The 26343-nt window shown below is 40.3% G+C and overlaps 4 protein-coding genes across 4 annotated transcripts; 3 read left to right on the plus strand and 1 right to left on the minus strand.

The window, feature by feature from the left end:
- The first annotated feature begins 773 nt into the window (after positions 1-773).
- On the plus strand, positions 774-4153 carry rft1 (RFT1 homolog). Its single transcript, XM_053315778.1, has 10 exons — positions 774-1058; positions 1156-1241; positions 1359-1481; positions 2146-2437; positions 2525-2659; positions 2752-3012; positions 3108-3252; positions 3361-3466; positions 3553-3802; positions 3935-4153. Exons 1-10 carry the CDS (start codon positions 996-998, stop codon positions 4097-4099), a joined length of 1626 nt encoding a protein of 541 aa, XP_053171753.1. The 5' UTR covers positions 774-995; the 3' UTR covers positions 4100-4153.
- A 1280-nt stretch (positions 4154-5433) lies between these two features.
- mustn1a (musculoskeletal, embryonic nuclear protein 1a) lies at positions 5434-6637 on the plus strand. The gene is made up of 3 exons (XM_053315793.1): positions 5434-5507; positions 5603-5729; positions 6069-6637. The coding sequence occupies exons 1-3, from the start codon at positions 5499-5501 to the stop codon at positions 6164-6166; spliced, it is 234 nt and encodes a 77-aa protein (XP_053171768.1). The 5' UTR covers positions 5434-5498; the 3' UTR covers positions 6167-6637.
- A 40-nt stretch (positions 6638-6677) lies between these two features.
- ruvbl1 (RuvB-like AAA ATPase 1) lies at positions 6678-14057 on the minus strand. Its single transcript, XM_053315783.1, has 11 exons — positions 13671-14057; positions 12561-12647; positions 12312-12444; positions 10405-10556; positions 8749-8838; positions 7965-8114; positions 7818-7881; positions 7536-7734; positions 7329-7431; positions 7148-7239; positions 6678-7048 (listed from the first exon to the last, which is right to left on the minus strand). The coding sequence occupies exons 1-11, from the start codon at positions 13809-13811 to the stop codon at positions 6889-6891; spliced, it is 1371 nt and encodes a 456-aa protein (XP_053171758.1). The 5' UTR covers positions 13812-14057; the 3' UTR covers positions 6678-6888.
- A 233-nt stretch (positions 14058-14290) lies between these two features.
- Positions 14291-25293, plus strand: eefsec (eukaryotic elongation factor, selenocysteine-tRNA-specific). The gene is made up of 7 exons (XM_053315777.1): positions 14291-14886; positions 17130-17337; positions 17541-17637; positions 17983-18147; positions 19146-19787; positions 21810-21966; positions 24372-25293. Exons 1-7 carry the CDS (start codon positions 14583-14585, stop codon positions 24551-24553), a joined length of 1755 nt encoding a protein of 584 aa, XP_053171752.1. The 5' UTR covers positions 14291-14582; the 3' UTR covers positions 24554-25293.
- The last annotated feature ends 1050 nt before the right edge of the window (positions 25294-26343 follow it).

Here is a 26343-nt window from a genome sequence, read left to right on the forward strand (position 1 = left end):
TTTATTTTTTTACATCTTGGAAACCTTATTGGAAATAAGCTTTCTCACACACATAATTGTCACTGTATTTTGTAGATCCATGAATAAACCAAATGCAAACTAAATATGAATAGATACAATGAAGTAAATATCACCATAAGACAGGCTGGTGATTATTAAAAACCCCATAGAAAGTAATATATGTGCTGAAAAAGATGTTTTCCCCCTTTTTCAGGTAGGATATAATTTGTATACAGTTATCCCCAAAATGAACTTCAATAAAATCTTATAGTGACAATAATACTTTTAAGACATTTTAGGCAGAACCAAAAATGCAGTTACAGACAGTTCTTTGGGAAATAGTAAAAATATTCTCTTTGTAAACTTTGTAAAAGGAAAATAATGACCAAAAGAAAGAATGGACAGGTTAAATTAAAATTGAAAAGCTTGTGAATTTAATATATTTCAGGAATGTTAGCTGTGATAAAGTTTCTATATATTATATACAGTATAACCTTTATTTAACCAGAAAGTCACAGAGAGATTAAAACCTCTTTTGTAAACCAGATTTGTTTGGCTGGGGGGAAAGCAAATGTTCTTGTTTGTAAAAGAAGAACTGACTAAATATGATCAGTCACTGCCATGATGTGGTCACGCTACAAAAATGGGACATTTAAAAATGCATCCAGTACCTTGAGGGGCGCTCTCTAGCGGCGCTACGCTTAACAGTACGCTGTAATGACGTCACCGCGTAATGTCAGTGCGTACATTGTATACGGAAGTGGAAATCTAGCCTCTGCTATCATACAATGTTGTCACAGCTACTGCTTTACAACGTTATAGCTGCCGTTCTCATTTTTGAAGCAGAAACATTGACATTTATCACAGTGTGATGGTTCGGTAGCTACAACCGTGACTTAAGTATTTGATTTATAATGAATTTATCTACCGTAGAAAGCAGAGGATAATCTGTCAATTTCACTCAAAAGTTTCCAGCGAGCTAGAAAAAGTTCAAAATGAGCTCTCAAGATGTGCTGAAGGATGCGTCCACATTAGCATCGTATAATGTGTTGCTACAGGTAAATGAATACATATCTAAGCTATAACACAATAGCGCTAAATGCTCTGTTTTGGATGATAATTGATTAATATTGTTAATCCTGGTTTTTGTCTCAGGTGATGTTCCGGGTACTCACCTTCTTATTGAATGCATTCACACTACGGTTTGTGTCCAAAGAGCTGATTGGTGTTGTCAATGTCAGGTAAGCGGTGATAGGAGCACAGTGGCAGTAACAGTGAAGACAAGAAACACACGGTGCCAGGACATTTCACCTCACCAGTGTCTCTAACGTGATTTTGGTTTGTCTTTGTATTTGCAGGCTCACACTTCTCTACTCCACATTAGTATTTTTATCCAGAGAGGCTTTCCGGAGAGCGTGTCTGAGTAGGGGATCAGGGGCAAACCACAGCTGGAGACAAGTTATTAACCTGCTGTGGCTGACGTGAGTTGTTATTTGATGATTCAAATACAGAAAAATGTCACTTCTTTTTTGCCCCACATTAGACAGAGTAGAAAAATGTACTATATAAAGATAGTGTCTAGTTGTATTTAAAAAATGTAAGAAAAACTGTTCTACATATGTTAGAGAAAGAAGAGCTACTGGGGCCATGGCCAATGAAATGGAGAGAAGTGGAATCATGCTATGAATTTCTAGCTGTAAGATCAGTGATCATTTGTCCCCCTTCATTTTTCACAAATAGTATAACGTTTTCACAAATCCGAAATTGTGTTTTAATGAGCCTGTGGAGTCTCCTTGATAATGTAGTCCAGATTTGAAAAGTCTAAATTGTTTTTTAATCTGGTTTGGTCTGGATAGGAATAAAACAGTGAAATTGTCCCTTTTCAGTTTTCATAGTCTTAATAAAGGTTTCATAAATCTGAAAGTGGGTTTAAACAGTTCTAACGCTTTTTCTACAATGTCTAACGCGTTTTCATAGTGTAAGTGGTAAATAAATGGAGAATCAGCCGCTAAATATTAATATTTATGTTTCCCTCAACTTTCCTGAATTTGAAGCTACTAATCGTAAGTTAATTGGAACTTCTGTGCAGGTGATATCGTGTAATCAGCATGGATTGTTGATCTCTGTATCTCTCTCACCTATCAGGTTGCCTCTTGGTGTATTATGGGCAGCCTTGCTGACCTGTGTGTGGCTGTGGCTCCTGGAGGCCCCAGATCCTCAGACCATACCTTTCTATGGCCCTGCTGTGGTGTTGTTTGCCTTTGCAGGAGTGCAGGAGCTCCTGGCTGAGCCCCTCTGGGTCCTGGCTCAAGCTCACATGTTTGTACGACTGAAGGTGGCCGCTGAGAGCTTAGCAATGATTGCTAAATGCAGTTTAACAGTTGTGCTGGTGGTAACTTCACGTGAATGGGGCCTTTACATCTTCTCTGCTGCTCATGTAAGATATTCATTTAAGTCTTCTGCAATATTTTTGTAAATGATTTTTTTCACATTTACTGATCTTTAATCTATGTGCTTTTCTTAGTTGGTGTACACAGGAGTTCTGGTGCTGTGCTATGCTGTTTACTTTCTTCGTTTCTTGGGGTCTAAAGAGGCGACCAAGAAGGGTTTTCCTTTACAAAGTGTTGGAGATCTGCTGCCTCACAAAACTGATGGAAAGGTATTATTTTTGTTGTATCTCCACAAATGAAACTGAAGAGATGTACTGTTTACCATCTAGGACCATTGATGCTCATCTGTTTTTGTCTACAGCCACTGGTTGATTGGACTTTGGCTCGACTCACGTGGAGCTTCTTCAAGCAGTCCTTCCTGAAGCAGATCCTGACGGAGGGTGAGCGTTACGTCATGACCTTCTTGAACGTCCTCAGCTTTGGAGACCAGGGTGTTTACGATATAGTTAATAATCTGGGCTCCATGGTGGCGCGCTTCATCTTCTTGCCTATCGAGGAGAGCTTCTACATCTTCTTTGGCAAAGTGCTGGAGAGAGGCCGTGATGCCAAAAGCCAAAAACAGGTCAGTGGTGTGGAAATAAACACAAACACCGTTTTGTGAATCTCTGGGCAGGAGTGCTTGTTGGTTTTATTTCATGCTGAGGGTTTTCACTTCAGGAGGATGTTACTATAGCAACAGAAGTCCTGGAGTGTCTGCTGAAACTGGTGCTGGTGATTGGTCTGATCATCACAGTATTTGGCTACGCCTACTCTCACTTGGCTCTGGACATTTATGGCGGCTCTCTGCTGAGTAGTGGGGCAGGTAAGGGAGATATGACACAATCACAGGAAGCACAAACATTTTAAAGAACAGCATGTGAAATTCTGTTTGGTTATCTTAGTCACAGCTATCTTTTTGTTTTTTTTTAAGGTCCCTCTTTGCTGCGATGCTACAGCTGCTATGTCCTCCTGCTAGCTGTAAATGGTGTAACCGAGTGTTTTGTATTTGCGGCCATGAGCCAAGAAGAGGTTGACAAGTAAGAATGTAGAAAAACAAACTCAGATTTATTTATTACACAGCATATAATCTGTCAGCTAACATGATGTTTGTGGGGTTTTTCAGGTATAACCTGGTGATGCTGGCTCTGTCTGTGTCTTTCCTGCTCCTGTCCTACATGCTGACATGGTGGGCAGGGGGTATTGGCTTCATACTAGCCAACTGTCTCAACATGGGTCTCCGCATCTCACACAGCCTGCTTTACATACATCGCTACTTCCAGTCCACTCCATGGAAACCTCTGCGAGGCCTATTGCCTTCCCCGTTCCTATTGCTGGCACTGGCTGTCAGTGGAGTAATCACAGCAGTGTCTGAGGTACAAGAGAATTGTGTTTTTTTAATTTTCTACTTATGTTTTACTTCTTAATATTGACAGTACATTGCAGTTTTATTCTAAATAATCTTTGTCAGTGGCCCTAATGTAAGCTCCTCTTTCTTGTGGTTTCAGGGTTTTTTCTGTTGTGACGATGGCTGGTTGCTACGCCTGGTCCATATCTGTGTGGGAGCAGTGTGTCTGCTCTGCGTACTTGTAACTGTTCTTCTCACAGAGACTCGGCTCATTCAGTTCGTGAGGACTAGGCTCTTGCCCCAGTACAGAAAAAAACACACATAAATTAAATGGGGAAATGATTTTACTGAACTGGAAGAAATCTACAAACAGCAGCTGAGCAGGCTGCATGGAGGCAACTAGTGTACAGCTTTTTCCATTGGACCTTACATATGAATGTGAATGTGTGTAATATGTTTTCACTGGATCATTCCTGTGTTGGTACATAAGTGAAGAATATGAAGAAACTTACCATGACTTTTCTGGGATCTAAATGTGGATGAAAAACAGGTGAATGTATTTTATGGAAACAGTTCAATTGTTTACAGGGAATAGATTTTCATATACAATAAAAAAAGGAAATGTAATTCATATTTGTGGTGTTATTGACTGAATGAAAAATGATGAATTCATAATCCAAAGAGCTACCCTGATAAATTAATCTCTGTTCATTTAAATGTAAACTTTATTATTTATTAATGTTATTTTAAAGGACTTACTGTATTCCAGGACTTAAACTGAAAGCACAGTTGTGTAAATAAATGTAATACATTTGATAATTTTACATCCAGGATGATAAGACAATCAAGGTCTTGGTTATAGTTTTCTTTTTGGATATCAGTCATAAAATGTGATGCCTGTAACTCTATTCAATAGATTTTTTTTTTGAAGACAAAGAAGCTGGGATTGATTGTTTCTTACACCCTAAAGTGTCTAGTACATCTCCACTTGAAGTTTAGTTTAATTCTATTTTCTAGGTTGAAGTTTAGTTACATTTTCAATGAGAGTAAACAGGTTGGATTTCTACAGTTAACATGTTGCTGGGGAACCATTTCTGGTTACTTGTTGGTCCTTCCTCTGTACTAATCACCAGTTTAGGATCCCTGAGGGTTGAAAAATGATGTCATGGAAAATGAGCAGGAAGGGGTGGAAACAGCATTCTTTTAAAGTTGGACAATGCTTACTTTTATGTTCCTTCTTGCTTTGTACATATATTTGTACATAAATACAGCATGGCGGCATAAAGTTTACTGGAAGGTTTGATGTCTTCAACCATCAAACAGCTACTTATCTTTTGACTCATGTCTTTCTTGAACTTTGAGTCCAATTTGCTTGACATGCAAGTAAACAGTGATGGTTTGACTGCTGTAGGGAGGGGGTGGATAAAGACTTCATTTGTCATAGTTTTTCCTTCTCTGGGATTTATTTGGTCAAACGTTATGTTCACTGAATGAGCTAAGAGTGAACTCATCTTTTTTCAGAAGAGAAAAACCAGAGGCAGTGAGACAGAAAATAGGAGGAGCATTACACTCATTGCGTCATTTATTGGTCTTGAGAACAGATTTATTGTCCAGTGGAGAATCACTGCTGGGTTGTGTGTGTATATATATGGGCAGGACCAACAGACAACTGACAGAAAGAGGATCATTTCTCACAGGATATCTTCACCCACTGCTCAACCAACATGTCTCAAGTAAGGCCATGGTTTTACATTTTCAGAATGATGACATTTTCTCATATTGTTGGACTTTTTTATGTTGTAACTTTTTCCTTCTCACTGCCCTTCAGCCAGGTCAGGAAGAGGAGGAACTGCAGCGCCCTGAAGTGAGAGAAGAGGAGCTGGCTGACGCAAAGAATAAGCTGGGTACAAGTGGGCAAGCAAAGAGCAAGACTTTAGAAGTTATGGAGGAGTGTGGTGAGTGCACAAACCGACGCATGCATGCACGCACACACACACTTAACCACCCATAGCTATATGGTTGATGGGTCTTTTCCTTTCTGTATCTGGTTAAGCCAAGATCATATTAGGACAGCGAGTTTGTGTGAGGGGTGTTCCTCATGATGCACAAGTTTCCACTCCATATACAGAGAGGAAAGGGGAGCTCTAATGATGGGAGACTCCTGTCAAACAGTGTAATTTCTCACCCAGGGGGATAAACTGTTTTTAAAGAGCATATCTGCAGCCTTAAATGACCCCTTCTCTCTGCTTCATTTAGAGTGAAATATTCTGATTGTTGTTTCTCTTGTTCTGCAGAGAAAGTGGGTAAAGTTGCTCCTTCTGTGTTCAGCGGGGCGAGGTCTGGAGGAGAGACCGTTTTCAATGCCCGCTCGGCTAAACCAATCAGGAAGTAGCAGGAGACCTGACCATGATGGGACAACACCTGTTCCACGTTAGTGATAGATTGTTTTCTTGCTGTACTTCTTGCTGAATTGCACTCAAAACTGTTTAATTCTGACATGTTTGAACTTTTATGAAGCTGATAGTTACCTTTTTAAAAAAATCTAAGAATTTCTATGAAATGGTAAGTCAGTTTTTCATTGTAAAATTAAGGTGTTTTTTTGTTGCTGTTATTGATTATCCTGTCTAACCAGTATTCACCCAGTTTCATGGTGTGAAGTAATAAAGGACTATAAAGCACCATATGCAATACAATAATTGATGCGTTTGAACATACTGAAGAACTTTTGAAACATCATTGTGCTTTATTTGCGTGTCTTTGTCCAAAACAAACAAAACAATTTGGTCTTTTCATTTGTGCCTGGATTGTAGGAGTTTGTCAAAATCATCCATCATGTAAAAATCTGTAAAAAAGCAACATAAGAACCCACAAATATTAAAGAAAACTGAGTCAAATTGTGTTTTTTCCTTTTTTATTCAAAAATTATGCTCATTAAACGGAATGAATAAAAATCAATTAGAATAAGCCTACTACAGTAAATAAGGAGCAAGTAAGGACACTACAATGAGCCACAGGAGAGAGAGAAACAATGCATGAAACAAAGCATGGAACAAGGATGGAGAAATTAAATGAACCATGTAACAACTGGCTGATAACACCAGCCCTGGGAGTTTTTTATTTCATAAACTTGTGATGTTGATCTTGAAGGATTTTAGCGGAGGACTTTGCATCATAGAACAGCTCGTTGATTTCCTCTACCTGCTCCCGCTCCACTGTCTCTTTTCCCTGAACCCGGCCCAGCAGGCTGGCTGGGGTCAGCAGCTGCACAGCATACCTGAGAAGAAACAGAAACAGAAAGTGAGACACGCACACACCAACAGTATACAGCCTCCTCCTCTCTATGGAGTGACACAACTGCATTGTGTATCTCTACCTGAGGGTGGTCTTATTGCCGATCTCTGCCAGGTGTCCAAGTGCGTCCTCGCTGATATTGATCCCCTCAGTCTGAGCACGAATCTTGATGATCTAAAAACCATCAGTCAGTCAGACACCAATACAAAAACCCTGAAGTCATACATCATACATGCAGATTTGACTTTGACCCTCAGACTTACCTGCTTCATCTCCTGTGGTGTGTACAGCATAGTGCGGATGATCATGACTCTGTCCAGTAGGTCCAGTGGAATCCCATGTGGCGAGCTGATGTCCTCTGTTCCTCTAATGTGCAAAAAAGAAAGAAAGAAGGGGGACAGAGTTCAACTATGACTTTTACATCTTCGCAAAAAACTTCATTCTGTTGCATCAATTTCTAATCTACAAACCTGATTAAACAGTTTCCCCTGTTGGAAGCGAACACGACGATGGGGGCGATGGTGCTCTCCAGCGCTCGGTGGAGGTAGGTGAAGCACTCGATGTCTAGCATGTGCACTTCATCCACAAACAGCACGCCAGGTACTAGCTCAGCTACACCTTGGTCAATGTAGCGATTCACCACCTTGTTAATCTCAGCACGCAGCTTATCTGGGATGGTAAAAATGGAAAATGAATCAGTAACAAAGCTCAGCTGGTGGAAGCACCTGGTGATGTTATCAGTTTTTCTCTACCTGTGATTTCTGTCTTTTTGGGCTTCATCAGTTGTCCCATCATGGAGAGAATGTCTTGGCCCCCCTGAGACAAATAATGAACGGTTACTCGGAAAGCAATTTAATGTATGTATGAGAATGCGTTATAGTGCTATTGCAGTTCTGTACCTGGGGTCTTGCATTTGCGACATCTAGGTCGTGCAGCGTTACATCCTGAACTATCTCCTTCTTTTTGTGGACGTCACCTTTGGGCAGTGGCACATACTCCTCGGCCTCCAGGTCAAACTCTGTTGCAAAAGTGTCACAGCGACCTTGTCTCTGCAGAAGACACAAGAATAAAGACCGTGTGGCCACTGTTTAACAAAAAACCCTGAATGTCTTACATTGCTCCGGAAAAGAGTGAAACAGAAGACGGCGCATAAGAGGAGGGTGAGCAGGTGTATGATTGAACCCGGTGCCAGCCCATCGCAGACAAGAGGGCGTGCAGCTGAGGGATGAAAGAGTTAGAGGAGGCAGGTCATGAGATGGCTGTCAACAGTAACAAATGTGTCGTCCAGCCCTCCGCCTCTGACTAGAGCCGACCTGCGCCCCCTGGCCCACCTGCTCCGATTAAAGGAACCGTCATCGCAGCCTGTCAACACAGACCACAAGCCCCCGCTGCTGCAAGAGGGGCAATGTGGGAGATTTGAGAGATAGAGGGAGCGTGAAGAGTTGCAGGAATGAGAGGGGCTCATTCCAGAATTACAGTTGAAATGCAGCAGAGCTTTCATGCAGAGCTGAGAGAGATGAAAGAGTGCCACCATGAAGGACAGGGGAGGACAAAAAAATACCTACCTTTGGCCTAACCAAGAACAAAATCAAGAATTTTCATTTGAGGTGTTTCCTTAATGAATCTGCTCATCAGAAATTGTGACAAGTACGAGTAAGTAATATAATAATAGTAATAGGATACCTTGACAGCTCCACTGTTGGCTTCAATGTAGATGACGTCTCCCACTTCTACACGCTCCTTCTGAAGACTCTCGTAAATGCTGGGATCCAGCTGAGGAAACAAGACAGATGTTTTGAGTAAAACACTGGTCCATACCTTGTTCATTAGTCTTACATCAAGAGTAAAAATGTTAAAATCTGACCATTAATGTCCCCGATGGCATTAGTTTTAATACTAAAATTGCAAGCATTGGTCAGTGACTTAAAAAAACCATAAACATAGCTATAACATTTACAGGATTTTGTTTTTCAGGATACTGATGGAGAAGAAGAAACAAGGCATTTATTTCTCAATTTTCAGGTAAGAGTTAAAACTGAATTTGGAGATGGTAGGAATCACATCTACACACAACCTGGAATTGACAAGTATGCAGTGGTGGACAGTAACAAAGTAAATTTACTTGAGTACTGTACTTAAGTACAGTTTTTGAGTATCTGTACTTTACTTGAGTATTATTTTTGGGGGATACTTTTACTTTCACTCCACTACATTTGAAGGACAGATATTGTACTTTTTACTCCACTACACTTCTACTGTATTGATGCTCTACTTTTGAGCTTATGTCAGCTGATGATTTATTTATTTGTTTGTTTCAAAATTCTGAGAAAATAAACTGTTTCTGTTGATTTGGGTATGATTTGTCTTAGTCGTATTGCCGTACCTGTACTACATCGTGCCATATGAAGAAATGGAGGAAGAAACTGGAGAAACTCCCACCGAGCACCCGTGGCCTTATCTCAAACCCATGTTTGAGATTTTTGTCACAAAAACTGATTTGTTTCAGTTTAAGTGTTTGTTGAGCTTACCACGAACAAATTATATCACAGCCTACAAGAACTCGTCTTCCAACCTGAAAAAGTATGTCGCAGTAAAGTAGCTACTAACGTTAGCTAGCTTAATGTTTGTTAAATTGCAGATGAACATTTTAAACATAAGTGTATGTGCTTGTAGTATCATAGTGGCCATTTTTAAACGGTTTAAAAATATGGCAACTGTTACAGTGCAGTGATTAAGTTGACTTTCTGTTTCATCTTTGCTATACAATTCATATCCGTCCAAGGTAGGGGTTAGGTGTGTTGAAATGTAGCTACTGTACAATATGAAGAAATTTCATTTGTTAATGAATGCAGCGGAGTCTGTGTTCTGAGGCTTCTTGCCTTCATTTGTTTATTTGTGAGCTATAAACATGTCAGTGTATTGTATAATGACAATAAAGCTACTTTCCTGTATTTCCTGAGATATCTTTAAAATACTTTTACTTCAGTAATATTTTGACTAAGCTACTTTTACTTGTATTGGAGTAATATTTGACAAGGAGTATCTGTACTTTTACTCAAGTAGTGAAGTTGTGTACTCTGTCCACCTCTGCACGTATGTTAATATAATGTGTAAAATAAGAAGAGAGCCATAGAAATATTTTAGCTGATGCAAAGTAACTCGAGAAGTTGACAAATTCTTGATAAATAAGACAGTTCCCATCAATTGAGTGGAAGTCATTATGATCATTAATAGTTTATACCTGTAATATAGATCAACATTCTTGATGAGCAGCAGTAGCACAAGTGCAAATAAAGAAAGAACAGAAAAAAATAAATAAATCATTGCTCCCACTCTGACCTTGAGCTGCTTTGTGCCTTTGCCCGTCTTCAACCCGATGACGACGTGGCTGATGGTTTTTCCGTAGCCACCCATGGGGTTCTCAGTCTCACAGGGGGTCAGCTCTGTCACCTCCCCTTCATACACCTCCTTTGTTTCTTTGATACGTAATCCTGAAAGGACGACATTACAGTACAGTGTAAGAACTCAATCAGGTCTTTATATTCCTGCTGAAACTAAGCCGCCACATCCTTCAAACTACTGAACAATGCATTTTATTACAGAGAGCGTGTGTGCGTGTGCCCATGAAATGTCACACGATTACACTTTTGGTGCCCTTTTGTGCAGCCTGTGGCCCTGAAGATGAGGAGTGCACAGGTGGCTGATTCTCAGGGCCACAGGTGTTCAGAAGTATGCTGAATGGATTTCGGCTATCGGATTGGATCAAATCTTGAAAATGGGTTGTTCAAAAAAATGATTCTTAAAATCGGATTAGATCACGTAATCCAGTCTTGGTTTTGATCTGGATCAAACCTTCAGTATGTGTTGTTCAAAACGTTTCCACCTTCTCTTTGATCCTAGAGAAGGTGGATTTAGAGTTAATTTCAGGAACAAAATGTAATAAAACTTTAAAATTGTAAATTGGTCAAATAATACAACATTTGTATCATGTTGTATATTTGTTTATATCTGGCAGATTGTTTAAATATTACAGTGATAAAGTAGATAAAGATGACATTAGGCTACCTATTAAGCTTTTCAGTACACTTAAGCAAATGTAAAAACAAAATAACCCCCAAAAATAGCTGTCAATATATTTGTATACTTAATTTTAACTCATTTATCACTGTATATTGATTGTAACAGAGGTGAACCAGTAAAAAGTTGTTTCTAACAGTTGCATCCCTTAATGCACAGAAGGGTGGACGTAAGTCTGGTCCAATCACAGAGGGTAACCCGGTTTTTGGTAATATAAAAGTTTGTATCTGGATCTGAATATAAAAGTTTGTATCTGGATCTGGGTAATCCAGTCCAAATGTTACTTTGAAAAAAAAAAAAAAAAAAAAACTTACAAAAAGTAAGATGGATTACCTGATCCTGGATAGTAAAATATGGGATTTCAAAATCCTGATCCATCTGATCCAGAATACACTTTTTGAAAAACTGGGTCCAAGTGAGAGAGAAATGCTTAAGGCCGTGACTGTCAGTCACAGTGCTCTTATCGCCATGGTGATGACAACCTCAGAATGAAACCCCCTCCCCACCTGCAGATCATATTCGAGGGGAGGAGCAAAGGTGCTGAAGACCTCCTCTCCCTCTACCCAAGCTCCATTTCCTTCCCTGCGACAGGTGCCATCAGCAGTCAGGCAACCCCCCCCCCCCCCCCCCCAATCCTTCCTTCCTTCTCATCATCACTCTCATTAATTTGCTGCCGACTGCTGCCCTTCAGCTCATGACAACAGTGTCAGCAGGACACCTTACTGGTCCTTCTCTGAGGGATTGAGTTGAACATGTAAGACTCTTTTAAATCAAAAGCTGCAAAAATGAGAGGAATTTTAAGATTCAGAGGCATTTTATTTTTCACTGAACCTACTGATCCAGCTCCAGTAGAATCTAGCCAAGCAGATGGTTTCTGTTTTATGTGCTGAGATGTTTAAATATCTGTTTGTGAAACTAATGCTTTCAATTCAGGACAATGTGAGTGGTGTGGAATTTGTTTCATGTTCATGTTGGTAGAGAGTCTGGTGGTTATCATTTCATCTATTTTTTCCACCTACTGTTGTTTTAGCACTTGCGTTCTCTTGCTGCTATTATGGTAAAATTTTCATGACTGTAAACTCAATGCCCGTCAGCTCAGAGCACATCAAAAACAAAAACTTCAGTCTGCCTTGTTTGGGGGTAGAAACTAAAATCAGAGCAACACTCACCGATGGCCCTCCTGAAATTCTCCATCAGTACTTCTGTTTTTTTAATCTCTGTTGAGTAGACCTCACTGCCAACCATGGGGCAGAAAGGCACCTTGTTTCCCAGCTCCTGCGCTACAGCCAAAGCAAGGGCGGTCTGAAGGGAGGAAAAGCAGAAATGTGAGAAAATAATCACCAACAACAACATTAATAAACAACAAAAAACACACTCAACAGTTTAACTGCTGTTAATAAATGATCACTGCAGATTACCTTTCCTGTACCGGGGGGCCCAGCCAGTAAAACTGCCCTTCCTGACATCTTCTTTGAACGGATCAGCTCGACAATGATGCCACAAGCCTAGAGAGTGAATATAGCATGTAGTGTCATTTTATATCAACATACAGACCTAACTGCAGGGAGGATGGACAGAGTAGTGGGATCTCCTAGTGAGAACTCTTACCCTTAAATCAGGTGTTTGTAATGTCCCCTAATGAATAGGTTTACTCTATATTCACGTGTGTTGAATTATTGTAAAACACAACATGTTTCACTTTTTTATGCTACTAGAAATGTACATTTTCTTATCTGGTTTGATCTGTCCTGTTTGACCACACAATATCTTTAAAATCTCATTCAAAACAGAGCCAGTACAGGTTTATATTTCCATAAATTGAAATCAACTGTAAGCTTGACAGTGGCAGCTCCTGGCATTTCCAAACACTGCAATGTCCCCATTTGTACTTTTAACCTGTGCAAACTCTGTTTCTCTATCCATGTATGTTAATGGTTTGGCATAGTGATCATAAAAAGCTCTTTTCAAAAATTACATTTTTATAGCTGTGAAAAGGGTTCAATATGCCAATATGTTGTCCAAGTAATTGTAAATAGATAAATATGTCTCCTCTCAAACTCACTGCATTTATCTGTTTACATATTTTTAAACTTGTCATTTGACACTAAATGTGGACACACACACCTTTTAGTTGAGATATTAAATGTAGTTTAATTTTCTATGACTGTATAGTGGGTCATCCGGTAAAGAAAACCATCACATTGCTGTCAGTGTCTGTATATTTAGCTGATGCAAGTGGCATTCAATATTATACAAATATGTTTCTTTGCTTTTCCGTCAACAAATCAAAAGGGGAACTTTGTAACAGTTTAAAGGAGAAATAAATTAATGTAAATATGATTGTAGGGTGGATTTTCCCTTTAGCTCATCTCTGACCTGAGCGTTAAACAGCGACACCAAAGGGCTAACGCAACTTACACATTACACCTGCAATGAGCTAAATCATCCTTGCAGAAACCATTCAGCTATTCAGACATCCAAACAAACACTACAATAATATCTTAACATCAGTGCAACGTGACTATTACCTCTCTTGCAGCCTCCTGGCCGACAAGACCACATGCTGACTGTTTAGCATTCCCGGCCTCGTCTAGCCCGAGTCCTTTGACATGACTGTGAGAGGCGATCCGCTGAGTTTTTGTGGTGCTTTTTACCTCCTCGATCTTCATAGTTGTGCATGAATATGTGATGTAAAGACAGCAAAGTGGGTTTAAGACAAAATAATGGCTTCCTGTGCCTCAGACTATTTCTCACCGCCGGAATCGGCGCCTAAACTCAAAACACAGGAACAGTGGTTTCCATGTGGGTTACTAAGGGGAAAATCGACGGAAGTGATACCCCTGTAAGTACCGCCTATTTAGACTTTTATGTAAAACGATTGGACAATGCTGATCAATGCTAGATTTTAATTGGCTAAAGCTCACATCAATCATTTTCACCATGGTAACCCCGCCCATGTAGCTTTAATTTCCGTTTGTGTTTCAGTTGCCTTGTCGTAGTAGAAATTACTAGAAACTTGTCAGTGAGTAAATAATAGTGTCAAATGAGTGTGAAACATAGTAGATAGAGGGTTTACATTGCCATAACCACACTTTGAAATTAAGTTTTAATCAAAGAGCCATTACGTTAGTTTCCCTCTTTTTTTAAACTTTTGTTAGCTACTGAAACAAGGTTCCGCTTTAGCATGATGTTGTTCTGAGGACTGAAAGCAGATAATAAGACTTTCATCTCAACTACCGAGGTAAAGTCATTTATAGCTGTATATCATTTGTAAGCCACACGGTAACTAGAAAGCGTGTTCTTTAAAGTGTTTTGGTTGTAATTAACGAATGTCAACGAAGGAAAGATTATTAGCAGCAGTAATAGCCGCTCGATGGTCACACTGTAGCTCAGTTCAAGGTTCAACTTAGAGTAAAGAAAAACAGTCTCGTCACGACAAAATGTCAGACTCTGCTGACAGTCGGACTAAAACATTAAATTTCAACGTCGGGGTGCTCGGACATGTCGACAGCGGGAAGACGTCGCTTGCTAGGGCGCTGAGCAGCACCGCCTCAACAGCCGCCTTCGACAAGAACCCGCAGTCCCGTGAGAGAGGCATCACGCTGGACCTGGGCTTCTCCTCGTTCACGGTGGACCTCCCGCATCACCTGCGGGACAGCGTCGCACAGCAGCAGTATGACAGCCTGCAGTTCACCCTGGTAGACTGTCCGGGGCATGCCTCTCTGATTCGGACTATTATTGGAGGTGAGATTCATAATTATATGCAAATGTTTTTTTTGGGTAACAATAATAATAAAAAACTTTATTTCTACGGAGCCTCTCAAAATTCAAGGTGCTTCACAAAACACGATACCATAAAATCTACTGCAGGGGTCACTTTACCAGAATAGGACAGTGGCCTCAGATTCTTGGACCCTACTGTGGGTGCAAAAATAGCAAACATAAAACTAAAAATGTAAAGGATCATCTTACACAGAAAATACAATGAAACAGGGATTCCAAGAAGTGCTCAAACTTAGAGAAATAAAACACAATAGAAAAAGAACAACATAAAAGCAGTTCAGTAGGCACTTTGCAATTTGATGGGTGGGTAGTGTTAGTTATATTGTATGATGGTACAGACAACAGTAATTGATCATACCTCACTTTCTAGTTCCTCACCAAGTTGATAATGTAACACCGCTACCCTAAAACATCCTGCTGAGTCAGTAACAGAGAGGAGGTCATTTTTTTTGTCCACTCCATTACATCAATGAGTATAGAGCAAATATTACAGACAACCCTCAGTGTACTAAACATTGTAACCTTAATGAATATTAATGTCATATTAGACTGCATTAGTTTTAATGGTATTTCATTAGTTATGTGTGCCTAATACACTGTTCTTTGATACGACTGGAAAATAGTAGTTATCAAATCATGTAGTGCTGTATATCTTTACTGTTTAATAATAAAGTACTTTCAGAGCGCTTGGGTAGTTGAGTGTGCCACATAATTGCAGTGTCCCTGGTTCAACTTAGGCAAGGGACCTTTGTCATTCCCCTCTCTCTCTGTTTCCTGCTGGCCTCTATGCTACTACTGCACTCACAAAAAAAGGCAAAAAAATGCCACAAAATAAATCTTATTCAGAATTTGATAGATACACAATGATACACTGCAATACCAGCATCTATTAAACACAGTGCACATAGCTGTAGCCTTTCTGACAGATACACACCTGCATGTATGTAAAAATCATTCAAATCAGCCAAAATGTGGTAAATACTTTAACTGCCTAAAAGCAAAAACAAAACAAAACAACAACCCACAAAACAAATGTAAATCTTTTCAAGATTAACAGGAAACTCAAAATAATAAAAAGCTACAGTAATTGTTTTGTTAAGTCCATAATTAACTCAAGCACACACACACTGCTTGGTGCCAGAGGATGGCACAATACATTGCAGTATTTCCCATCTTCTGTGCTAAATGTGCATATAGTAACAACTACATTTTAGTACACTGAGCCTGAAGTTATTCTGTGTAGAGTGAAAAGTAGACCTCTGACACTGAAGTGACTGTATTGGATGATGCTTGTACCCTGTCATCATGCTCAAATTTTAAATTCCCAGCAGAGGGCGCCTTCTCTCTGCAAATAGTTTGACAGATTAAGACACATTGAACTGGACTGCGAGGGAGGACACATGACTACAGTGCTGACTACTTACAGAGTGACCACAGTCCACTAACTCAGAGGGACATGATGGATTACCCGCTTTCTCTTTTAGTCCTCCTTCTTATTTGTCACTCACCTAAGACATCAGCTACCACTTTTTAAAATGTATGGAGCATAATCGGATATTAAACAGATTACTGGTGAAGTAATGGGCTTGTTACAGGAACTGAAACACCAAATGTTGCCGTGTCGTGTAACCAACATGCTAAATGAAACCTATGAGCCAGTGGGGTGGCACATGCTATAGATTAGGGAGGAAGGAAAGTGCAGGGATCAGGGTATGTATTAAACTTCCCCTCTTGTCCCATGTGGGGAGAGCACAGGAAAGAAAGGGAGCCAAATGGAAGGAGAGAAAAGAGGGGACCACAGGAAAGAGAGACTGCCAAAGTCAGGAAAAGAAAAGAGGGAAAGGAAAGACAACCAAGTGAGCTGCAGCTCTAATTTCAACCCTCTAGCCCTTTATTCTCTCTTTGCTTATGTGCACCCCTCCCCTAATTTCTCTTCTTGTTCTACTGTTTTTCTTGGGTGTCTGTGTCCATTCCTGTTTGTATTGCTGTTGTCGGCTTCATAGTTGATATCACACTGAGGTGGATGAATCAATAGACAAAACCACCCAAACCTTTTCTCAAAGTTTTTATTATAGCATGCCATATTAAACTTCTATAGGTGTATAACAAGAATGTTAATTACTGTGCCATGTGAGTTTTATTCCATGTAAGTAATATTTAGTATCTCATTGATGATTTTAAAACATTTTTTGCATCTTTTCTAGGTGCTCAAATCATTGACCTGATGATGCTGGTGGTGGACGTGGTGAAAGGGGTGCAGACGCAGACTGCAGAGTGTCTGCTTATAGGAGAGCTGACCTGCCCTCGCATGGTGGTGGTCTTGAACAAGACTGACCTCCTGCCAGCCAACAAGAGACAGAATGCTATCGAGAAAATGACCAAGAGACTGCACAAAACACTGGAGAGCACCAGGTCTGTATTTAATACAAGTCAAATACTCAATATGAAGAGTTAAGTAGGTTAGGACAGCCTGTGTACCTCCCACGATTTCAAACTTGCTAACCATTCTGTCTCCTTCTCTGTTTTATTTATCAATAAAAATAGTTTAAATTCAGCTATTCAGTCAACATTAAAAGCATGAAGTAATTTCAACATCACTGTTTTTTGTTGCCCAGATTTAAGGATTGTCCAGTGATTGCTGTGGCAGCGAAGCCTGGAGGCCCAGAGGCTGCTGACAGAGAGGAGCCACAGGGAGTGCCAGATTTAATAGAGGTGAAATCTGGAAACACACTGAAGCCTGTCTGATGTTACTAATGTTGCTCAAAACAGCACATAACTGTGCTATTTGTCAGTTGACAAAAAACCATAAGAGTAGTTCTCAACTGTGTGTACTTAATGTCCAATCAAAACTAAAGACAGAATACTTTATTTGTGCGGATATGTTACTTTTTGCAGTGCTTATCAGACAGTGCTCACAATGAAGTTGGTGTTTTTTTTATCAGGGTTCATATATGTGTATTTCTGTTGTTTGAGAGTCACACGTACCCTTGCAATAGTACGACAGAAGTTATCTTTCCACGTGTGTCTCACTTCTGTCCTTTTTGGTTTTTGTTGCAGCTTCTGAAGACACAGACATACCTTCCTCAGAGAGACCCTGGAGGTGATCTTCTGATGGCTGTGGACCATTGCTTCTCCATCCGTGGTCAGGGAACAGTCATGACTGGGACTATCCTACAGGGGTCGCTGGCCATCAATGACACAGTGGAAATTCCAGCGCTAAAGGTACGTTGCAAAGAATGCACATTAATTCTGAATTTATGATATTTACACGCAGGCAACATATCAGAGCACTAGAAATGCTTTTGTGGAAACCACAGCGTTTCGGAAGTTCAAAAGTTGACTGGATGTGGGCAGACAGAGGGAGGGATGGCCGGGTGGGTTCAGAGGATGTGTCAGTTTAATGTGAGGGAAGGATGAGGGGACTGGGGGGAGGGGGGCGGGGTGGGCTGGCAGCATAAGAGTTTAGTAATTTAGACCAGATGCAAACTTTCAGTCGGGCTCAGCAGATTTATCTGCAGTTATCATATTCACCTCTTGGTGGCAGCAAATGGCTTAATGATCAGTCGCTGGTGATGCTGTTTTGATCTGAACCACTACTGTTGATTTTGTCACTGTGTGATAAAAGACAACAAAAACAAATACAGTGACACTGTGGTATGTCAGATACAGCAATCACTGATGGATATATTGATAGGTAGTCAGATAAATAACTTTTAGTTCTAAATTTGTGTACTTCATTTTTTTGTCAGTGCTTTATATTTAATTAAATATGATTTTTTTAAAACATAAAAACTGCAATTTTTCCAATAAATAAAGCTCATACAGTAACTTGCACTTCTTGTAACAATATGTTTTACAAATGACTCTGACAGAAATAGTCTAAGTGGTTGTGCATGTTCAATTAACTGTTGACTTAAGTGCATACTTTAATTTTATAATTTAATTTAATTTTAATTTAATAACAACAAAGCACTAAATCAAGCCTCCTCACTTAAATATGTTATAAATCATCCCTGTAAACATACGTTTTTAAATTGATCACATGCTGCTTCTATGTTTAGTTGTTTTTAAAGTAACGTATACTTGAAGAAATTATTGAAATGTTCAATGTACTGAAGTGTAATATATGTACATTGTTCTTAATTTGATTCATAGAAATCTTTGTTGTTCAAATTATTATTGTCATTTATTTATTGTCCCTCTGTGCTCTCTCACATCAGGTGACCAAGAAGGTAAAGTCGGTGCAGATGTTTCGGAAGCCAGTGTCTGGGGCCATGCAGGGAGATCGTGTGGGTGTGTGTGTGACACAGTTTGACCCTAAACTGTTGGAGCGTGGTGTAGTGTGCACCCCAGGCTCCCTGCGCACCCTCTATGCAGCTGTCATCTCCGTCAGGAAGATAGGCTACTTCAAGGGCTGTCTTTCCACACGTGCCAAGTTTCACATTACAGTGGGACATGAGACTGTCATGGCGAGGGTGACCTTCTTCGGCCTGCCACTTGTGGGTGCCTCAGAGCCCCCTTCAGACACTAAAGCACCTCCAGAGGCGTGCTCACTAGAAACACCCTTCACCTTTGACAGGGAGTACTTCTACCAGGACGAATATCTGACCGGTCAGGGAGAGGCGAACTCAGGACCCGACCCAGAGCAATGGGCTTTGTTAGAGTTTGAGCGACCAGTCACATGTCCCTCACTCTGCCTTGTGATTGGCTCCAAGCTGGACACAGACATCCACGCTAACACATGCCGTTTGGCCTTCCAAGGCCGTCTGCTGCAGGGGTTTGAAGATAAAGGCTATGCTGAGACCACCTTGCTTCACCTGCGCATCTACAAGACCAAACACAAGGAGGGACAGGTGGAAAGGGTGAGTGAACATGAAACTGTTTGTCTGTTATTAAAAATGGTCTTTTTCCAACTCTCCATTTTTCTGCTTAACCTAGAACTTTGCCCTTCATTCTCTGCCCTATCTTTCACCTTGTTCTCCGCTCTGATTCTTCTTTGGATGTTTCTCATTGCTGGTGGCACTGGAGCGTGCCTCTCAGACAGAGCCCCTATTGTATATTCATAAACAGACACGTACACACAAACAAGCATGCATATGCAGCCCTGGTGAGCAGTGTTTGAGGCATGGGCGGGTATGCATGCCTTAGCATGTGCTGTCACACAGAGGTGTGTGTGGGTGGCCGTCTGACGCCACTTGCCCTGTCTAGCTATCAGAGGCTGGAGCTGTTTGGACACACCTGAGTGGCACAGGAATACCCACATGGCTCTGTGAGTTTACCTGACTCCCTGGTTCAGCATATGTCTCTCTCTCACTCCACTCCTCTCTGGATGTTACATTCTGTCCTGAGTTTATAGTTCATACTGATCCATATCTCAAATATGTTGTTTTCTTATTGATCTAACATCTAATTTGACAATTTTTCAAAAGGTCTACAACTTCTAATAACAATCTTCAGGATTTTATTGATAGCACAACTCTTATTGATAGTTCTTATCTGTCCAGTAATTGATTAATACTCTTCTTTTTAAGTACTGTGTAAAACAAAAATATCACAGTAAAGTTACTATAAAAACTTTAACATATCTCCTTGGAAACACAAACTAAATAAAATGTATAATATTTCTGACTTCAAAACACTGAATGAAGAATCTAGAAAATAGAAATCAGCCACTATCACTCCACATTCATCCTGTTCTCTGTCCTCCTTTTACTGTTAATGTAGCTTAGTTTTCAAGAATTTGCTAAATTTAAATATACTGTATGTGGCTAATAGGCTATAGACTGTTCATAACAGTTTTCTATTTGCAAGTCAGCTGTTGAAAAAATAGCTTTACTGGGAATGTCACTCTCTGGTTTCCTCGATATCCTTATAAAAGAACCAAGCTGAACAACGTTCTCAGAAACTTTAAACCAGAACTGAATTTCTGGAGGCATCTCATTCTGTAAATGCACTGGAGGTGTTATTCTGCAGGGTACAGTGAAGTTTCTCTGTGTGCACCCTCATGCATGGGTCATATTCAGGTCAGGGGTCAAGTGTGTGAACTAGTTTCCCGCTGTTAGCACCTCAGGCTGTTGACAGCTCTAGTCACTGACTCAGGAGTAGAACAGCGTGTGCAAGAGGTCAAACGTTGGTCATGTGACATTACATTTACTGTTTATCTGTCTCCCAGAATGAGGCAGTTATATTATAAGACGAAAGAATTCCTTTTCGTAAGGACACATTACTGGCATTGTTCAGATATGATGGTCTCAACCAGTCACAATTCATACGGTCTGTCAGACATGTATAGCAACTGTATTTTTTTTATCAGCGCATCAGTCACGCTTGAGGGACGTCAGGGTCAAATGTTCAAGAATGAATAAGGGTTAGGCAGAAGAGAGAGGAAGAGCTGGTGGGGTGTGTGTGTGTGGGGGGGGGGGGGGGGTGAGTTGGAGACAGAGCGGTGCCCTCCTGTTATCAGATTAGTGGCCTGTAAGATCGACTTAGTGATGGATGATAAGCAAGAAATACAAACAAATATAGCATAAAATGTGCAGGGGGATGAAAGAGAGAGTGCGAGACAGCCAGGCAGCAGGCCTCGAAGAATGCAGCTTACAGCCAAACGGTGTGGTTGATGAGGGTGCAGGATGGAGGGTGAGTTGTTCTTCCTCACCCTACCATGATGACAGAAGGAAATAATGGCAACCCGCAAGATCTAGGCATCAAAGGAAGGAAATCAGACGAAAACTCATCCAGACATATTTACAGTCGTAATGAGATCATATGCTTATATGCTCATATGCACCATTTAACAAGTACTTCTAATCATGTTTTATGCTTTCATTTTATCCGTCATTAGTGCTGCAATTCATAAGTCTCTTTCCCTCTCTTTTTGCTCTCAGGTTACAGATGATTACACTGTGATCGGCCGCAACCTGTTCAAAAAGGAGACCAACCTCCAGCTCTTTGTGGGGTTGAAGGTCACGTTATCGACAGGTGAGACCGGCGTTATTGAGGGCGGGTTCGGACAAAGCGGGAAGTTTAAGATTCGGATACAAGGTAAGGATTTATCAGATGCATTTCAATTATGTTGCTTAGTCAGACACTGCGCTGTACATCTCCCTCTTCATCAGTACACGTACCAAAACTTTCTCCGTCCGTCTTTGGATTTTGGGGGCTCTGCGGGACGGTTTTCAGGATGTGGTAAGAGTGGTAGGCCTGACATCCCGAAACACATTCCCAGGATTCCTCTGGGGATTGCCTGTGTTCCGGGGGAAGTCTGTTCTGTGTTTATTTTACCTTCTGTTGCTCCAAACCCACGGCTCCACACCGGGAGGGAAGAGAAAACAAAAACATTTAGAAAGAGAACCTCACCTACATCCTCTTCACTGCCTCACACTTGAATACTTGAAAGTCTCTGACATACGGATACACACATCCTCACATATGAACATAATGCATACATTCAGTGGTGTTCATTTGAGACTCTGTCGGGCTTCAGGGGGAAGATGGCACTACTCTGCTGAGTTTGACAAGCTTTAGTTTTAGGTTTTAGCCATTTGCAGGTTCTACATTTGAGTAATGGCACACATGTACACATTGGTCCCATTTCTGTGTACATATATAAACTTGTAAGGGTGTGTTTTCTTTTCACACACATGAATGTGATAGAGAATGAATTAAAATGTCTGCTTTCATGCAGATTGCAAAATTTTCATTATTGATTAATCTGCTGGTTATTTTCTTGATTATGCAATTAATCTTTGATCTATATGTTTTTTAAAAAGCCATCACAATTTCCTGAAGCCCCGAGTAATACCATCATATAGCTTGTTTTGTTCAACCAACAGCGCAAAACAACGAAATATTCATGTTACTTACAGAGAAAAGCATTAAATCTTCACAATTGAGGAACTGGAGTCAGAGATTGTTTGGTATTTGTACAGCAATGACATAACAATTAAGCAATTATCAAAATAGTTGCTGATTAATTTTATGTTGATCGAGCACTTATACAAACTTAATTTAAAGTTTTCAGTTGAACATCAGTGAATACAGTTACTGTGACCTTGTGACACAGTCTTTATAGTGACCCTCAGAAACACATAAAGAAGTCTCTCAGTCTCTGTTGTCATAATCTCCTTTCTTCTTCCTTTTTGTACCAGCATATGTATCGATGTGCTCCCACATATGTAACTCAGTGTAGGTTTTATTACAATGACTTATATAAAAGTCATAATGAGCTGTGTAGGTTTTCAGTGAGTGCAGAGGACAGTGAGATTATCAGTGCTTCATACTCTTATCTGGTCTACGAAAAGAAAACACAGTGGCGCCCTTCAAAATAAATTTGCAGCCACCTTGGCAGATGACTCAGTCCTATATGTACTACACTAAACTTTATTTTGACCCATATTTGTGCTTGTTGGATGTTAATTTTGGACGCTGTCAGATAAACATACTGTGTCATGTACATGTGTCACTGATGCCTCATGCTAAACACACGCTCATCTTGATTGTTAGATTCTTCATCAGAGATAGTCCCATTACCTGCATTCTTAATCTTTGCAGGAATTTTAAGATATAATGTATAATGATGATTGTTTGTTATTAACAGACACATTAATTAGAGAACAAATGTGTAAAGCAGTGTTCCTTAAGTGTAATTTGTATGTGAACACAAATCATTTTCAAGTTTGGGTGTGTGTGTGTGTCTTTTGTGGAGGTAAATGGATGTTTTCAGCTGATCATAGATAACAAGGAAGAGATTTCTGGCGGCGCTGCAACCATAACAACCCTCACATTGGCATAACGATAACAAGAAGAATGCTGGCGCCGTTGTACGTGAGGTCAGACAGTCAGCGTGTAAAGCAATGAACCCAGAACATTGCTTACCTTCCGTGTGCAAAACCACAAGCAAACAAGCAGCCATTTCCATAGTCGGCACAAACAGTAAAGATATGATGGCGCAGAGGAGTCTGTAGTGGATGCTTAAGGAACATCAGACTGCAACGCCGTGTTCACAGGAAACAGCTCAGTAGGGCTGAGAACGAGGCCCAAGTGAGAGAAGAATCATGAGTTTAGGTCGAAGCATAAATAGGAGGAACAATACTGCAGTGTGCATGTCAGGATGGGCCAGACTAGTCTCGAGGCAACTGAGACCTGGTTCTCTGCACATTTTCATCAGTTACATCAGGATGACGAAGGCATCAGTTGATCTTGAGGTCAGCACACTGAACAGTACTGATACAGCACCTGCTGCACACATAACAGTGAGGAAAAGATCTCTATCATGTATCAGATATACCTACACTGACTTGATTAAGTTAACCTGAGTACTGCATATTAGGATCTAGATTCATTACATAAAAGTATCTATTTATATGATGTTTCTTGATTGTTTTTGTTTTTTAAAATAATAGATAATCAACCCCTTTGCTTGACCTTTCTGTTTATCTTTTCCTCAGAGGGTCTTCTCCCAGAAACCAAGCAGTTGTTATCCTCTACCTCTAAGAAGAAAGGGAAGGGGGGGAACAAAGGCGGACCAGCAAACGAAGAGGAGCCCAAAGCTGATTCTCAGCCTGTTAGCATTCACTTGCATTTCAAGCGCTATGTCTTTGATCCCCATAAGAAGATGGTGCAGTCGTAACCTTTATTGCACAACTTTCACACTGACACTGTGTGGCAATGCTGGAGACAGGGAGAGGACAGCTTCAGAGCTCTTTTAGAAGCGAGGGTAATAACAGGCCTCTGTATCAGGGGTTTGTTCACTTTTGTTGCCTCTTTTTCTTGGGATGGAAACAGTTTGCTGAAATGCAATGATCGCAGAACACTGAATGCATGTGAAGCACTTACTGTTTTTTCTCCATTTATGGAGATGGAAGCTGTTCTGCATTTGAGTTGTCTTACATAATCATACCTCAGTTAAATTCTGATTTGATTTGCCGCAAACCTTTCTGTCTTCCTAATTCAGCAGAGCCGTAATTGCCATAATCACATGATCCCACATTCACAAAATAAGCGCAGGTTTCTTCAGATCTCTGAACCCCCGTTGCAATATTTTTCTTCTCAATTTAATTTCTTGTAATGGAGGTTTGTAGAGGTACTTTTTTTTAACCCTGAATAGCAATTATATCAGAGGTATCTAGAGTTGAATTGCAGAAAGACAAATAAAGTAAACCCATCCTGAAACTCCATTTCTGACTGTTATTTTCTGTGTAAATGTCCTTCATCAAATGAGTTAATGATCACAGTGAGTAGTTGTCTCACAGAATAAGATGAATTCATCAGCAATGTGCAAAACTTTCACTACAATGCCAGTCACAGTTTGTATGTGCTGTACCTGCTGCTGCATATGTGCAATAGCAGTACACAAATACATACTGAACCCAAAACCCTAATGTGAGTCTAATCTGTGGTTCTCTGTGGTCGGTTTGTTCTGCTGCCATCAGTAATGTACAGCATATTTTCCTTCCTTCCTTCTTAATGATATGTCCTGTCTAGCATTTTTTTAATTCACGTACAACCAGAACTGCCATTAACATCCATACAGAGTGTTGACACTGCCCACTGAATCATATTAAACTGTACTGCAGAAGCAATGTCATTATACTGTAGGATATAAGTCACAGAAATGGCATCTCTTTATTCATATTCATCAATTAGCTGAATTTCTAGTGTGCGCACTGCTATTCTAAATCAGGAAAACATATTTTTAATTTTCTTGAATTAGCAATAAATGAATCCATCATAATGGATTATTTGGAGATGAAAATCCACTGTGTGTCTCTCAGTGCGTTTCACTATCACCCATATGTTTCACCATATGTTTGCATTTGTCCTTTTCATTTTAGATTGAGTAAACAATGGAAAACAATAAGAAATAGCAGTTTTTTTAAATGGTTGTTATTAGGTGATTGATGGTGTGATTAATCCGCCAGTTACTGAGAACTGTACAGTGTGAAATGATCATGTCTTGTCTACTGTTTGTGTTTCCATCCGGCCCCAGAGGTGTTTTCGGGGTGGGGCAGAGAGAGTGCAGGACACTCGGTATGTAGTGGATGATGTCAGCAAACTGTCCCTGTGAACAGCAACTCTATCTCAGCAGGAATCTGTGGAAATTGGAGAGAGAGGGGGATGAGGGAGGGAGGAGCAGGAGCAAGAGGGGACACTGGAAGGATTGTTCCTCTGAGTGACAGTCCTTTTAGTCTTATCTCTTTTCGTTCTTCTTATAGAAAAGCAGACAGGAAAAAAAAAAAATCTGTCGCGTTTTACTCCTGTGTCTCTCCAATTTCTCTTTCTCGCTCCACCCCCTTCTTTCATTCTCCATCCATTCTAGTTTTTATTGAAAACCCATTTCTCTGTCGGTTACTGGTTTCAATATCCCATCATGAAACAGTAAAAGAAATAATTTGTAGATTCTTAAATATTTCCCATAAA

This window comes from Scomber japonicus, chromosome 3 (genome assembly GCF_027409825.1).
Source record: "Scomber japonicus isolate fScoJap1 chromosome 3, fScoJap1.pri, whole genome shotgun sequence".
NCBI lineage: Eukaryota > Metazoa > Chordata > Actinopteri > Scombriformes > Scombridae > Scomber > Scomber japonicus.

Coding starts and splice junctions, on each gene's coding strand:
- eefsec (XM_053315777.1), top strand. CDS start 14,583: ATGTCAGACTCTGCTGACAGTCGGACTAAAACATTAAATTTCAACGTC. Junction 17,638..17,982: donor GAGTGCCAGATTTAATAGAG/GTGAAATCTGGA, acceptor TTTTTGTTGCAG/CTTCTGAAGACACAGACATA. Junction 21,967..24,371: donor GTTTAAGATTCGGATACAAG/GTAAGGATTTAT, acceptor TCTTTTCCTCAG/AGGGTCTTCTCCCAGAAACC.
- ruvbl1 (XM_053315783.1), bottom strand. CDS start 13,811: ATGAAGATCGAGGAGGTAAAAAGCACCACAAAAACTCAGCGGATCGCC. Junction 12,648..13,670: donor GCCAGGAGGCTGCAAGAGAG/GTAATAGTCACG, acceptor TTCACTCTCTAG/GCTTGTGGCATCATTGTCGA. Junction 10,557..12,311: donor GAATTTCAGGAGGGCCATCG/GTGAGTGTTGCT, acceptor TCGTCCTTTCAG/GATTACGTATCAAAGAAACA.
- mustn1a (XM_053315793.1), top strand. Junction 5,730..6,068: donor AGAAGTTATGGAGGAGTGTG/GTGAGTGCACAA, acceptor CTTGTTCTGCAG/AGAAAGTGGGTAAAGTTGCT.
- rft1 (XM_053315778.1), top strand. CDS start 996: ATGAGCTCTCAAGATGTGCTGAAGGATGCGTCCACATTAGCATCGTAT. Junction 3,467..3,552: donor AGCCAAGAAGAGGTTGACAA/GTAAGAATGTAG, acceptor GGGGTTTTTCAG/GTATAACCTGGTGATGCTGG. Junction 3,803..3,934: donor TAATCACAGCAGTGTCTGAG/GTACAAGAGAAT, acceptor TTGTGGTTTCAG/GGTTTTTTCTGTTGTGACGA.